The 16,783-nt window shown below is 41.3% G+C and overlaps 1 protein-coding gene across 1 annotated transcript in view; it reads right to left on the bottom strand.

The window, feature by feature from the left end:
• Positions 1-49: 49 nt before the first annotated feature.
• LOC117272764 (urea transporter 1) overlaps positions 50-16,783 on the bottom strand; it is a 30,612-nt gene continuing 13,878 nt past the window's right edge. The window contains exons 6-8 of the mRNA XM_033651811.2: positions 3,759-3,893; positions 1,997-2,046; positions 50-503 (exon numbers count right to left, since the gene is read on the bottom strand). Coding sequence (XP_033507702.1) covers positions 321-503; positions 1,997-2,046; positions 3,759-3,893 — 368 coding nt within the window. The 3' untranslated portion in view covers positions 50-320. The remainder of the gene's footprint in view (positions 504-1,996; positions 2,047-3,758; positions 3,894-16,783) is intronic.

Below are 16,783 nucleotides of genomic sequence, written 5' to 3'. Positions count from 1 at the left end.
TCTGAGTTAAAACTGACTCACTGGAATAAAACAAGTGGCAAAACTTTGTTGGAAATGTTACACATTTAATTGAAATGCTGGCTATGAATACAGAGGCTTATATAATAATTGAGATGCTCTATAAACAGCTTCAGCATTTAATATCTGAACATATATTGCCACCTTGTGGACAAAATATAGAGTGGCAGTTCCTCAAAGTGTTGAATCTATTTTTTAACAGTGTACTTACAAATAATCTATTTAGAAAACGTTTATAATATATTTAATGTGTTTCATCTAACTCAGACATTCAAAGTACTGATACAGTACGGTACAATACGTCACACATCAGTGCTCTTTCTCTCTTCAGCGTTCCCAGCTTCCCATTGGCTGTGGGAGCGCAGGTTATGTTCAGGAGCCATGACTTGACCAATAGGGATGCGATACTCTGCTACACTGCCAGTCTGCAGCAACATCAGTGTGGCTGTCAGAGTAGCTGCCCAACTGCATGCTGGGAGACCAACCTAGGGAAAGACAGGGGGAGAGAGTAAGAAATTAAAGGAACACCTCACTACCCCAATGACCACTTTTATATCAGTTACTCACCCTGTGTTATGTTGAGTTCATGAAGAAAACTTTGTTTTTCGCACTTGTCTCCACAGTGAACGAAGAATCCAAAAACAGAGAAAATTCTTGATGAACTGAAGTCTTAGGGGTCCATGTTTAACAACAGCAAACCTATATCCTCCTGAGACCCGAACTTTAGTTTGGTATGCATTTTGAATTCTCCTAGCTATTTGGGATTAGTAGGACCTGATAAGTATAAAAAACTAGACATTGTCAACAATGATTAAGTCCCAATTTCCTCAAACGTGACCATAATAAAGTCCCAGTGTCATTCAATGAGCTGATGATAAAGTCCCAATATCTTGAGTACTTTCTAAATAACGGCATCATAGCAGCTACCGTTGCTAAAATTGGTAAAGTTTTTATGGCATATCAAACTACAAACATTATTAATTATAAATAAACAAGTTTAAATCTGACTTGGCAGAGATGGCTGCCATCTTGTTTTTACACGGATTAGTGTATTGTGGTCTTACTGCCACTAGATGGCACAAAAAAAGTGTCCATAAACGAGGACAACACGCCGAGGTGAAGCAGAGTGAAGTATAAGGTCCAGTAAACTCCAACTGTAATGTCCTCATATGAGGACACGGGGTCTCAGGAGGATTTAAAAACATCTCTTCACTAACTCTCACACAATTTGTGCAGTATAATCCAAGTCTCATTTATCCATTTGTTTGCTCCAGTTAATCCAAACTAACCCTTTAAAGGTTTAAAAGTCCTACAATAACACAAACTGACTGACAGAGGCAGCAGCAGACCAACAGCTTCCATGCTCTGCGAGGTAAAATTACTGTTTTTGTCAATGGAGTCTGACTATGAAGAAAGCATAGATACGTTTCACTCTCTGTTCAGTTCACTGTTGAAAGGGCATGTTTTGAAATAGTTTTGCTGCTGTTAAACATGGACCCCTATGACTTAAATTCGTCAAGAATGTAAGCTGTTTTTGAATTCTGCGCTCACCTTGGAATTGTAACACGGGGTGAGTAACTGATACACAAATTATCGTGGGTGAGGTATGTCTTTAACGAATAAGAGAGAGTGAGGTGAGTCAGACAGTTTGAGTGAGAACGACCTCTTCAGAGTTTAGCATCATTTTAGCAGTAGCCTATTTCCTGTTTTGTTGAAGAAGGTATAAATTATTTTACTAATTAATAGATATGGACACTATATTAAGAAAAAAAAAGACTGTTTTTCCCCCGCCATTTCACCCCCCTGTAGCATATCCCCACTAATTGGAAGCACTATATTGTTTTGCAACCATGCTATTGCTATTGCTAAATCTTAACTTAGAATTGAATCATCCTAGGCTCAAAAAATGAAAATAACTGTTAAAGGATTCTCAGTGTTGCTGCTTCATACACACATTGCTTGAGGTGTGTGTACTTACAGTTCCCAGCAGATTGCTCAGAGCGATGTCAGCATATGCAGAGAGGAAGGCTGCGTGCAGAGGAGAAGAAATTAGGTTAAATATATCCTCAACACACTCACTCTGTTGCTGCTAGTGACGTATATACAGTAGTGGGTACAGAGGTTGGCTGCAGTCAGTCCTGACAGGAGACAGACTGGAAGCTTCAATTAGGACCAATTTACCTAATGGGAGTAGATTAACTCCCGGCCAAACAGATCAGCACTAATGCTCCTGGCGCTCCAGCTGCAATTTTACACGTGTTGTGAAATGGCTTTAATTTTGTCAGTTTATCTGTATTCATGAATCAGAGCTGAGGGAGACAGGAACGCCTATTAGAAATGGATCAATTATAGCAAGCTTTAGAGTGACAAAATGACAGGAATTATTAAACAATTACAGCCATTTGGGGCAGACAAACGTGGAGAAATTACAAATGAACATGAAGGAAATGCATGATGGTGAAGCAGTCTGATAAAGCTAATACGCTGCATTTAAGTATTTTAAGCTCAAGCTCATTTTTTTTGACTGTCTGTAGTCATTAATGCCTCCTGATTTACAAGATGAAACTCCTTACCTCCCTAGGAAGGCATGATTCAGCAAGGGAATGATTCAGCAGAGCAATTAGGTTTTGATTTAAGACCAGCAGTGCCTTACATTGAGATGACTCACGGCTCAGACAAATCACATAAACTGACAATGTGATGCCTTTCACACAAGCAGGTGACACTGTCAGAGTCCCATGTAACCCCATCTGGGTTCTACTGTTTAGGGACCAAGAAAAAGAGCCTTGTTTAATTGGCTGGAAAAATAATGTAATTGGAGATTGTCTCCAGAAATGTGTTTTGGTATGAGTTTCTTAGTTCTACAGACAGCAGTCATAACAATGGGGCCCATTCAGAAAACCCATTGACTCTGACACAAGGGTACAGGAAGTGGTAAAATGCAAACTAATTTCCAGGTTTTAGGACTCATTCCTGGGGCACTCTATTGAGTCCCATCATTAAGTGTATATAAAAAACAAGAAAAAAGGAAAAAAGTCACAGAAAACCTTAAAGGACTAAGGGTTACACTTGTAGGACTTTAAAGTGGTGTTAGCTTGAGCAGTCCTGTCCCATTATTGTCTATTTGATACACACTATATTGTATTTGTGTTGCCTCAGCACCATGGACAGAGACCATAAAAAAGGCTGCATTTGTTTCAGCACCATGGACAGATCACACTGGAGCAGCTTGTTGGATTCTGTCGCCCCCAAGTGGCTGAAAACCATGATGACAGGAATAATGACAGAGGCAAAAAAAAGTTTACCTCACCTAAAGCAGATATTACTGCAAAATCTGGAAAATTATGTTCATGAGGTTCTCGTTTTTCTGCCAAAAACTATTTTAAAAAGCTGTTAAGTATACATCACAAAATTAAAATGAGTTCTAAATGATAGCCCGTTTTACTTTTAAGTATGACAAAATTATGGGGTGTCAAGAAAGATTGCAGTGAGCATTAAATGCAGTGTCTCTCAGTTATTCTAAAAGGATGAAGGATTCTTCTTACAAATGTGTGGCAACTATATTGTACAACATGCCATAACCAAAAGTAATACTGCACAAATCCTGAGTGAAACATAGGTTTTGATACAGGAAACAGCAATGTGTTGTCCATTCTTAAACTTACACCAGTGTACACAGCTAAACATTAAATTATAGACAATAGATAGCAAATGTGCGTGTGTGTGTGTGCATGTGTCACCACTGGCGATGGCAAAGAGGTGAGTCCTCCAGCTGAAGGTGAAGAAAAGCCCTCCGACAGCCATACAGCCCAGAGCTCCGTTAAACCCCGATAGACCTGAGTACAGGGACTCATGACGCACTGCCATGGATAACCCTGTCCCACACACACACACACACACACACACACACACACACAGAAACAATGAGTCACTGCTTGGCAAGTTTGGGAATCACACAGGCAGAAAAACACAGACACACACTGATATTTGTCTGTTTAATATGCTGTACTACAATTATCCATGTGGTGGCGTTAGACACAAACTGATATATGGTTGCCTTCAAATCTTTATTAGCATGTAACCTAATAAGGAAATGTTGATCTGCCCTTTGTATTCCCACATATCTACAGAGAACTTGTGTAACAGTGTTTACAGGATATGATGCAGCACCGAGGAGGAGCTGAGATGTAATTTGTTTGCTTTGTCACTTGTATTAATGATTTTCCCACTTTGGAATTGACTGACTGTCTTCAGCCAGTAGTCATGTGATGGTGATGAGTAGGGCTAGGTAGGGGAAGTGCTGACAAAGGCTCTGCCTGTCTCCTCTCTAGTGAGCCTGAGTTATACTAAAATAAATGGTTTTACGTTCATTGAGTCTTTTACTGTAATGAACCTGTATGAGGAGTGAGGAAAGGAGACAAGAAAAAGGGAAAGTTTTGGTTGAGATCAATCACACAGGACTCTGAGAACATCTAAGGAGACTTATAATGATATTCATTTTCACAGTTCCTAAAATGTCCTTACAATATCAAATTCAGTACCAGTATGTTGTTTTTTGGTAGTACATTTTTCAGTGCTGATTCCATCATCAGGTCTCTGCGGTGCTGCTGCAGAGCAATGATGCGGTAGGTGGGTGAACAGCAGGTCAATGTCTCACATCCATACTAAACAAACACTTCACTGTGAAGCTGAAGCTATAGGCAGGCTGCACAGGGGGCGTGCTGACCCAAATAAATCTCAGCGAGGCCAGAGGCATTGACCTTTTCCCCACTGGCCTTCAGCAGCAGCTGCACCACGTCTCTCAACCCACATGTGAGGGAGAATAATGCTGTCATCAGAAAGAGTAAGGTCACTAAGTTCACCTGGAAAAGCCGGCAAGCTTCATTCAGAATCAGCCAACAGCTTTTCAAAACCAGGAGATAGCTTTGCTCTCTCTGGTTGAAGGTTTCAAGCGTGTTTCATCTCTGACCACACCCAGGATACCAGGTGGGTGGTGTCAGAAGTGTGCTCTGTTGCACCTATAACCACACCCAACAGTCATGTCACAGTGTACTGAAAGTACCCTCTCTTTCACCTCACTGAAGCAAGGTGAGAAGTTTTCAGGAGCTTAAGTTGCTCTTAAAACCTGAGTGGAAAGCACATTCAGAATATACATCTCAACTGGGTTTTTTACCACAGTTTGCGACACACAGCCTTGTGCCTGCTTTACATGAACCAACTCGCCAACTCGCATGCCCAAAAGAAAAGTCCACGTTTCTGGTTAGAAGGAGAAACACGCCCACTTTTAAACATTATTAAGGACTTGGATATCAACAGATTTTTGGATATGCACAAATATCACAATGTCAACATTCCTAAAAGGTGGTTGAAGGAATTAAAAAGGGAGGCTGTGTTTACACAGACCAACAAGTCCACCACTGGTAGGAAACTTTTAAAAAACCATATTTTGGTGCAAAGAAGCAAAATGGCAAAAGTGGCTCCAGCTGTTCCACTTTTCCATATTCTGCCGTGATAAATGACATGTTAGGGCATGTTAATTTGGAGTATGCATGGCTGCATGTAAATGGGAATATTGGAAGAATACTCATTTTCATCAGCCATGTAAACAGCTTAGTAGGAGTATTGTATTTCTTCAGAATAAGGGCAAAAACTGGAACGTTTGGAGCATGTGACTGTAGTCACTAACTTCAGCCTTAAAAATTACTAGTTGCCAAATTACCAGTGTCAAGAAAAATTGAAAACTGTAATACACAAAGATAACATGTGTTGCAGAGCTGTTGTATTGGATTGTATGCAATTGCACAGGTGTAGCGTTACCTAATAAACTGGTAAACCTGAATAGTTTGAATCAGCTTTGTCAGTTAGTTGCACTTTTGGGTATTTCTGTTTCTGCACACCAAGCCAGAGGGAACAATTCTGCATCTGTTTATGTGTGTGTGTGGAAAGCTTTAAGACTGCTTACTGACTGTTTCATTGATATATACAGTGCTTGTGTTTGTGGGAGCATGAACTCTACAGCAGAAGTTGTGTATTTTTACCTCCCTGAGTAAGAGCAATGTCATAAAAAATTACTGAGCGCTGTCTGACTGTGCAGAAGAGTGACCACCGGTTGGCTCACTGTATGCTGTAGCAGCACACGTGACACACGTGCACTACACTGAATGTGCTCCTGGGTGAGTGGGAAGGAATTATCCCCTGGTCAATAGCCTGGGTGCATTGTCATATCACAACTCAGTCTTTAGCATTGTCACGCTTTGTTCAGAAGAAGCCCTGTCAAACTCATTTATAACTCTAGCAGCCAAGCAGAAAATAAATGCCCACCTACGTTAAACAGAGACGAATGACTTAAATGACAACAGGATAAATGCTATCACTGATGAAGTTAGCCAAAGCTGCAGCTGCTCCACCCTGCATCTCTTCTCTATTAATGCTGCAGGATTCCAAAGAATTCATCCGCAATAACAGTAAATTTTGGAAGCTCCTCTGTAGAAAAATGACCCCTCAGGCTGCGCTGTGATTGATTTCCTTATTACCAGGCATGGTGGGCTGCAGTTTAGCAGTCTGGACCAGAAGCAGACTGACCACACCCCAGTATTGCCTCTTCACTCTGTGTCTGCTGGGCTACGCTGCCATCCGCTCCCTCTTTCCCTCACTCTCTGTTTATTTTGCCTCTTGCACAGCTCTTCATCAGCTCGCCTTAAAACGCTCGGGCTCCCTCTGCACTCATCTTGTCTCTTCCTCATTCCACACTCCATTATCTTCCTCTCTGTCTCCCTGTTCATTGTCACCATTCTCCTTTTGTTTCTCATACACAGTACTTCCCTCATTCCCTTCCTTGCTTCCTTCATTACACATTCTCACTCCACTTGTTCCCTCCCTACATAAGGGTGTCATTAAAGACTAATGGCAATGTGGGAGGGAGGCCCCAGAGGATACTAAAATTTTTACTGTTTTTCTAATGTGCGTGTGTCTCTATGTGTGTGTGTGTGTGTGAGTCACTCCCAGTGTTATATTGTCTATGCGAATAGATGAGTCAGAGAGCTCTTATCATATCAAACCCAATATCTCCTCTCCACCCTCTCCTCTTTTCCACTTGCTGCCTGCATCAAACCACAGTGACTGGCTGCAGACTAAATGGAGGACAGTGCAATAGGCTGAAATCAACTGCACATAATGCCTTGTTGTTTTCCAGTGCTAGTAGGTAATGGCTTGCTTTGCATTTGGGCCGTTGCTCTTCATGCAGCTGGTTGAATCCATCATTCTGTCCCTTGAAGCCTTGGAGGGGAAAACAGTTTGTGGATGCAGCTAAATGGATTGCTCTGTATGTGGGCTCATTTGTTAACACTGTCAAGATATCAGATGTTGTATATGCCTTTTTTCTACCATCCTCTGTCTCTGGAAATACAGCTATTGCTTCTGATGATGTAAAAAATAAGATAAACACAGACAGATAGGCCCCTGCGCACAGATATGCACGTTTTGTGTCCCTTTGTAGCCATTTTGTTTTTCCTTGTGGTTGTTTTTTGTCTCCTCGTAGTTGTTTGTTTTGCCCATGTCTCTTTGCAGTTCCATTTGTATCTCTGTGGTCTCTTTGTGTCACTTTTGTGTCACTTTTTGTGAGCCTTTCCTGGCTGGTATGTGTTAATTTGACATTGACATTTTGCAAGTGAAGGCCAGGGAGCCCCCTGACATTTCAAGCCTCTGGGCCTGTACCCAACAGGCCTCTTCAGTAATCAAACCATGGATACGCTATAATGAGCTGAGAATTTTATGTTTTACTCTCCCATGATTACTGTTAGGTCAATTTTCTTATTTTAGAGGTTAAATACAGCATCTACAGCCATGTGAGTGTCTCTTTGAGGCTTTACTGAGGCAGCATGGTGTTTGAAGAAGTATTTCATTGCTGGAAAGATAATAAATCTATGTAGTATGTGCAGTAGGAAGACAAACCATTTGATCTCAGTATTTTTAGCTTTTGTTTTTACTGTACAGGAAACAGAATGACTCACACTTCCTGTTCACAAAAAATCTAGGTTTCTGAAAACCGACAAAATCAGCAGAATCTTGGTTTATATTTGCTGAGTGCTGCCTAGTTTTACAGTTTGATCAGATCCACTAGGGATTTGAGCTGAGAGATGAGCAGAGAGATCTGGGCATTTGTAAGATGGAGGGAAGTTTATACACAGTTTATTTATGCACACTATTCACATTGTTATGACACAAAGCTGCCTGCAAAATATACCTTAATGCTTAATGCTAATATCAGAACACTAACATGCTTGCAGTGACAACGTCAACATGCATTATGTTTAGCGGTTAATGTTTACCATGGTTACCATTTCAGTTTAGCATGTTAGCACGCTAACATTCGTTCCATTGTCTGACATTTGCCTTGTGGCCTGTTATGTAACACAGCAGGGTCTGGCACAAGACTGTAATTGTTATTGTGTTATGTTGTATTACGACATTGCCATGTAGTACAGGTCATAAATAATCAAAAAACAATGTCCTCCTAAACTCTGGGGCAGAAAGATTTCTTTACTTTTTCCTTTCTCCCATCTGATACTGCAGTATGACACATCAGAGATGGCAGATGTGAGATTTTCATTTGAAAAATACCTTTTATGTATGTACAGTTTCATTCACATCAGAAACATAAAGCTGCTAAAAGAACAGTGAACCCCGCTTGACTTCTTCAGCTGCCTCACTTTCTCCTCCCTCCTGTATTTGATTCCACTTCAAAGCATTTCTACAAAGGTGTGATGCATTTACTCGCTGAAAGAAAAAATGACCTGTTTTTCTGATTTAAAGGTCCAGTATGTGGGATTTAGAGGCATCTTGTGTGTGAGGTTACAGAACTTAAACTTCTCCCATGTACCAAGCACGTAGGCAAAAATGGCTTTGTCTAGAGCTAATGTTTGATTTGTCCATTCTGGGCTACTGTAGAACAACATAATGGACACCAGGGAAAGGGCCCTTTCCGTATGTTGACATAAATGGCCCATTCTACGGTTACAAAAGCTGTTTCAGGTGATTAAAAACTAATAAAAACAATCTACACACTGGAACTTAACAAGATTATTATCTCAGAGTTCTGAGAAAGGTTTTCAAGAAAAAGAATTCCGCTCTAATTTTTTATGAATTAATAAAAATCTGATTAATTCAGATAAACAAGAACAGAATTTCCCTCTCAAGTGAATGCATTATGCTTCGTTACATTTCCACCATTATTCTCCAATAACATGAATGCAGCTGAAGCCCGAGGCTCTGGCCTACATACAGCCCCTGAACTCATCCTCTGGAAACCCCTTACGGGAATACTTTCCGCCACAGTGCTTTGAGTGACAGCTCTAAATATGGCCCTCACACTCTGCCTGTCCTAGGCCAACCTGGTGTCTCTTTCTACTCTCAGTCTGACCCATGCTGCTGTATCTCTGTCATCCTCGCTCCGTCTCACAGACAAAGTAGGCAGCATCGAGAGGTGATGAGGATGATTACTCATAGAGAGCCACAGTGATTTCCCTCGTCTCTCGTCAGGGATCCACACATCTCTAAACATCTGCTGTCTGCCTGCTTTTGGTCTCTCACTTCAGCCTAAGCCTTGAAATAAATGAATAAACTGATGACAACGGCACCAAAGGTGAAGATGAATGAGACGATGACGACAGCAGTGGTAAATAACAGAAAATAATGGTGATGTCAATGAAAGTATACAATGGTATTAATGGTGAAAATAAAATGTGAAAGAAGATGATGATAGCAAAGGTAAGTATAGTTGCGATTGTTGTTTATTGTTGGGTTATGATAAAAGAATTGCCGCTCCACACAGGTTAGCAGGCAATTTATTATCGATGAGAATGGTGGTAGTGATGACATCACAAACACACAAGCACACACACTCCCACTTTCTCCTTCCTGAAACTGGAGTCTCTTTACAGTCCACATTGTGTAGGCAGTGAAGGATAATGAATGCAGAGCAGCAATGGAGAGAATGATGCAAGTGGAAAAAAATGATAAGAGGAGTTTTGAAAGCTGATAAGAAGACAGGATTAAAGGGAATGAGAGGTAGAAAGAAGAAAGGGGCTGCCCATGGAGGGGAGGTACGACAGAAGAGGAAAGACGGAGCCGGGGACACGACTTGTTGAAGAGGATGGTGTCACAGGCACACACATATTTTCAGACCTCTTGATCATTTAGAGAGTCCTATCTATTCTCCTTTGATGCATTTATTAACATCTCTCTCTTTTGTTGCGTCGCTCTCAGGCAGTACTTTTTCTCCTTCACTCAATTTATGTCCCCTGCTTTTTTTTGCAGTCTCAACTCTTTATTCCTTTTCTCTCCTCTCCATCTCTGTCTGACACTTTCTTCTTTGCCTCTTGACACTGATCCTTCTTTTCCCCTCTGCTTCTTTGTCAGGCAGGATTAAGTTTTGAATTTGACCTTGTAGTGATTATTTGCACTCTTAACTCTCTCCCTGTGTGCCACGTCTTCATTTGTTTCTGTGTGTGGGTGTGTGTGAGTGCATTTACATTTATTCAGGGCAGCTGGTTCAAGAAATAACATGGTAGAAGATGCATCTAACAATAGCAAAAGTCCAAAATCTGCTTTTGATAATGGCACTGAAACCAAAATAACAAACCTTTTCATCACATTCTTCTAACCCTAACCCTCTTCCCCAAACACAGATTCAAAGAGCCTAACAGGCAAAAAGCATCACTAATAAGAGCAACAATATAATAAGCAAGTATGAGATAAAAACAAGGAATAAAGATAGTTCAAGTATTATTATGCAGAGGAAAAAGAAGAGGATAAAAAGTAAGAAATTCCCTTTATATCGCAGAAAAAGAGTCTCAGTCAACATTAGATACCAACTCAAAGAGTCTGGCAGCGAGAGAAAGAGAAAGACAGAATGACACCTGCCTGAGGATCTCAAGCTGCACAGTGCATCAGACAGGATTAACAAACTGTATCAAAAATGTATTTGCAAGAGTTTCCTTTCAAAGCCTTAAAGGAAAAGGCTATATTTTATTATTATTTACTATACCTACTGTCATTTTATATCAAAGGCTGGTATTATTCTATATTTTTGTTATTACCAACATGATAAAGTCAGTCTATCAATACCTTTAAATTTTGCCACCCATTTATTGCTACAGAAGACGTAGATCTTTAAGAAATGCTTTACCCATAAAATGACCATTTGTATATTAATTAGTCATGTAGTGTCACTTTGAATTTTTGAAGATTTTTTTTGTTTTTCTCGCATGCCTCCAGGGAAAACAGCAAATATATTGATTTACTGATTGACTAGGGACCATGTTGAACAACAGGAAAACTATATGAAAACATCTGTTTACAAACTATCACACCGCTCATGCAGAATAATCCAAGTCTTATTTTTCCAATTATATGTTCGGTAGTTGTCAAACACGTGTACTTTTGCCAAAAAGACAGTATTTGGAGCTGAGTGCATGAATAAGTTTCACTTTCAGTTTAGTTGGGGGTGAATATTACCCACCACCTCTTCCATCCCTTCTTTTATATTATATTATGTCATATTATATTATTTTATTTTTAATTTTATTTTTTGTTATCTATAAAAAATTAAGGTAAATGGTGACATGGAGTGTATGTGGACTGTAATACAGCAAGAGACAATGAAAAGGCATCCAGGGTACAGTACACAAACAAACAAAGAAACACAAAACAAAATAGATTTTTTTTATAGATAACAAAACTAAAACTAAAAATAATATAATATAATATAATATAATATAATATAATATATTAGTAATAGATACCATAATTGAATAATAATAATAATAATAATAATAATAATAATAATAATAATAATAATAACCACAATGAGCATTTTGTGGGTGTGGGGGGCAGGAGAGCCTTGCCTTGGGCGCAGAATGTGCTGGGTCTGGCACTGGTAATGAGGGAACATCAGTAGTACAACAGTTTGGCTCATTCATGTGTTTTTAGTAGTTTTTAAACAACAATTGAGTTCTAACATACAGAGGAATAAGCTTCATCATCATTTAATAAAATCAATTCATCATTAGTTTTGGTACCTATTTTTAGGGAATTTGTTGCCAAAAGGGAATGTTTGAAGTATTCCAAGCCTTATCCTTGAGACAAGTAGTAACAAAAAGAATAAGCTCACAAGGACAGCAGCCAGACTCGATGTAATATGCCCTTGGAATTAGTTAAAAGTCTAACAGCAGCATTTCGATTTGGAGAAGATGGAAGATTGTCTCCACTGGAGCCCTGAATTACAAGCTTCCGCATGAAAGAAATAAAAGGCATGGCAGACCTTTTTAAGATCAGTGAAGGCTACATATGACTTCATTTGGGCTGACATGGCTAAAACGAAAGTCATTGGAGAAAACATGGAAAAACAGGATTGGACAATGAAAGAGGAAAGGACGAACGATGAAGGAAAGGAGAGAGAACATACAAATAACAGCAACACAGACTGTTTGCTATACTGCTGTTTTCCTATTGTAGTTGTTTCCCCTCAGCTCTGTTGCCCACACAATCTCATTACAGTCACATCTCTTTGATCACGTTCCTGTCACACTGCTGTTTTTACAGCATCTGTGTGTGTATGAGTGTGTGTGTACCTGCCACTGTTATGTGTCAACGGGTTTCTGCAAGTATGTGTATGTACGAGCTCACTCCCACCCCCCTGTTTTTTACAGTATGACTCATAGCTACAAACACACACATACACACACCAAAGTATTTTAGGACACTGCATTGTACTTCCAGCAGCAGACGGAAGCAGGGGGCTGAAGTCTTTTAAACTCAGAGCATTTCTTATTCTCTCTCCCCGACTTGAGTCACAGTGATGCAGATGTAAAAGGCACACACAGCCACAGGCCTGCGTGTTTGTATAGAGGCCAGTGGTTATCAGTGCCCGGCTAATGTGTCTTTTGGAGCTGTCCACAGGCTGCTGCTGCTGCTGCTGCTGCTGCCTATCTTACAGTTTCATATTTATATACGCTGCTGACATTCTCTTTCATTGCCAGGGGGCTTCATAAACCATACCCGACTTTAACCTCGTTAAAATGTGCTGTAATTGAACATTTTGTCATGTGGGGAGCTAAGCCTGCAATCTATTTGAGGTCTTGACTGAGGCTTTAATGAAAGGAAGGTTTGTGCTGCTACTTAAGACAAAAGTTAATGATACTGCATTATGCTATTGGCACAGGTATGGTGGCTTATGTAACTATGGCTGTTTGGTTTGGAGAGGAAGACACCTCTGTGGATAATTTGGGTCCTGCTAAAACCTCCTGAACGTCTGGATCAGAAATAAGGTGAGCACACATTAGCAGGTGCAGAGGTAGCGGCATATTGCAGACATGCCAAACAGCATAGGGGAAAAACTGATTTGTGAAGCGAAACTATGTAATTCAATTTTTTTGGCTGAGATGGAGACCTCTGTGAATAAAATAATAACCTCCTGAACAATGAACACTGGAGGAATTCTAACTGGGAGAAGTGTCATCTGGATGTAATCTGCATTCCCCCCTGCAGGTGCAGCAAAATTCCCCAAAAGCTTTTATGTTGCTCCTTTAAGTTTGTAAATTGGGCTTGAATCGCAAATCTAATCTGGTGCAAATCACAAAACTAGGTGATATTTATTTAGGGTACTCAGCCATTTAGCAATGCACATCCAAGTTGCAATTAAATTGGGAGTTTACATGTTCCTTGTGTGTTGGTGTGAGTTGCTTTCAGGTGCTCTGGCTCTGCAAAGACATGCAGGTTAGGTTAACCACAATCAGCTGTGATAGGCTCGGACCAAGTGCAGCCCTGCACTGGGTAAGTGCCTGTAGATAATGGATAGATTTTCAAGTTGGAAAATCTAGCTGGAAATCTATCAGTGATACACTAGTGCTAGGGACTAGTGCTTCCGGGTTTATGTTGTGTTTACGTTCTCACCTCGCTCGCTGTACTGAGCAGTTATATATATGAAGTGGAGAGTAAAGCTGACTCGACGCATCTCCGTCTCCTGTCTCCTCATTATACACACTCCACATTGGTGACCCCGACGCGAGTTGGATACTGCTGAGTTATGTCACACAACGACGGTAGTGACAATGCTGCTGCGGCGCCGGCCGTTGCTAACGGCGCGGCTAATGTCGGTGCTATCTACGCTGCGACCATCAAGTTACCGGACTTTTGGCAGCACAACCCGCAGCCGTGGTTTCAACACATCGAGGCCCAGTTCCAGCTGAGAGGAATAACACAGGATGTTACAAAGTATTTCCACGCCGTAGCAGCCTTGGACGCCTTGACGACAGCCAGGGCTATGGTACTGTTAGAGGCTCCTCCGGCCAACGGCAAGTACGATGCACTCAAAGCTTTCCTGTTACAACTCTTTGAACTGTCGGAGCTTGAGAAAGCAGACCGCCTACTGTCCCTAAACAGCCTCGGTGACAGCAAGCCGTCCGAATTAATGGAGAGAATGCTGGCTGTCCTGGGCGCAGCTGATCCCTCGTTTCTTTTCACCCACATTTTCCTGTGCCAGCTCCCAGCACCCGTGCACACCGCACTAGCCAGCTCTCCCCTCTCCTCCTCTAGAGACTATCGGGCACTGGCTGTGGAAGCAGACAGGATTTTCCTCGCCAACCGGCAGCAGTCTGTCCATGCACTGCTGCCCCCTCAGCACATGTCAGCCCCACTCCCACCTCCGGAGGATGACCCGGACACCGCAGCTGCAGTGACAGCCCTCCGACAGCGTGAGGACGGGTGGTGTTATTATCATTCCAGGTTTGGGGCCAAGGCCAAGCAGTGTCGCAAGCCATGCAGTTTTGGAGCCCAGGGAAAAGCCGGGGCCTGCGCTCATTAGCAGCTATGGGCGCTGGCCGCGATTGCAAGCTGTTATTCAATTTTCAATTTCAATTCAATTTTATTTATGAAGCCCAATATCACAAATCACAATTTGCCTCACAGGGCTTTACAGCATACGACATCCCTCTGTCCTTAAGACCCTCACAGCGGATAAGGAAAAACTCCCCAAAAAAAACCCCTTTAACGGGGAAAAAAAAAACGGTAGAAACCTCAGGAAGAGCAACTGAGGAGGGATCCCTCTTCCAGGACGGACAGACGTGCAATAGATGTCGTACAGAACAGATCAGCATAATAAATTAACAGTAATCCATATGACACAATGAGACAGAGAGAGAGACAGAGAGAGAGATGCAGGTAATAACAGTAGCTTACAACAACATTATTGAAAGTAATAATATTATAATTATAGTTCTGGCTACTGTGGTACAATATGTTGAAAGTATGTATTAATATCTGACAGTATACTTGTGTGACAATAGTCATATGTGTATAATAACAGTAGAAGTATGACTAATGACTAATGATGGCAGCAGCAGCAGGAGGCATCTGGCAGGACCACGGCAGCAGCACAACCACACACGTCACACTGTCCAGGCACCGCTGCGGTATGAGTTATTCTGAGAGACAGTGGAGCACAAAGGCTCCGGAGAAGAAGCCGAGTTAGTGACATCCAGAATGGCCGAGTTAGCAAGATGCAGTAATAGGATGAGAGTGAGAGAGAGAGAGAGAGAGAGAGAGAGAGAGAGAGAGAGAGAGAGAGAGAGAGAGAGAGAGGGAGAGAGAGGGAGCCCGGTGTATTATAGGGGGTCCTCCAGCAGACTAGGCCTAAGTCAGCCTAACTAGGGGCTGGTACAGGGCAAGCCTGAGCCAGCCCTAACTATAAGCTTTATCAAAGAGGAAAGTCTTAAGTCTAGTCTTAAATGTGGAGACGGTGTCTGCCTCCCGGACCGTAACAGGAAGATGATTCCACAGGAGAGGAGCCTGATAGCTGAAGGCTCTGGCTCCTGATCTGCTTTTGGAGACTTTAGGGACCACGAGTAACCCTGCGTTCTCAGAGCGCAGTGTTCTGGTGGGATAATATGGCACTATGAGCTCTCTAAGATATGACGGAGCTTGACCATTTAGAGCTTTATAAGTTAACAGTAGGATTTTAAATTCAATTCTGGATTTTACAGGGAGCCAGTGCAGAGAAGCTAAAACAGGAGAAATATGATCTCGTTTCTTAGTTCCTGTTAGTACACGTGCTGCTGCATTCTGAATTAACTGGAGAGTTTTTAAGGACTTACTAGAGCTACCTGATAATAGAGAGTTACAGTAATCCAGCCTTGAGGTAACAAAAGCGTGGACCAATTTTTCTGCATCTTTTCGGGTCAGGATAGGCCTAATTTTCGCAATATTACGCAGATGAAAAAATGCAGTCCGTGAGGTTTGCTTTAAATGAGAATTAAAAGACAAATCTTGATCAAATATTACTCCGAGGTTTCTTACGGTAGTGCTAGAGGCCAGAGCAATGCCATCTAGAGAAACTATGTCATCAGATAAAGAGTCTCTGAGTTGTTTGGGGCCAAGAACAATAACTTCAGTTTTGTCTGAATTTAACATCAGGAAATTGGTGCTCATCCAATTTTTTATGTCTTTAAGGCAGTTATGGAGTTTAGTTAATTGATTACTTTCTTCTGGCTTCATCGATAAATACAACTGTGTATCATCCGCATAACAATGGAAGTTTATAGAGTGATTTCTAATGATGTTACCTAAAGGAAGCATATATAGAGTAAATAGGATTGGTCCGAGCACAGAACCTTGCGGAACTCCAAAACAAACTTTGGTACGTAAGGATGATTCATTACGAACGTCAACAAATTGAAAACGATCAGATAAATAAGATTTAAACCAGCTTAGT

The sequence above is a fragment of the Epinephelus lanceolatus genome, chromosome 22, assembly GCF_041903045.1.
Source record: "Epinephelus lanceolatus isolate andai-2023 chromosome 22, ASM4190304v1, whole genome shotgun sequence".
In the NCBI taxonomy this organism is placed as follows: Eukaryota; Metazoa; Chordata; class Actinopteri; order Perciformes; family Serranidae; genus Epinephelus; species Epinephelus lanceolatus.
This window is presented reverse-complemented; position numbering and strand designations above follow the sequence as displayed.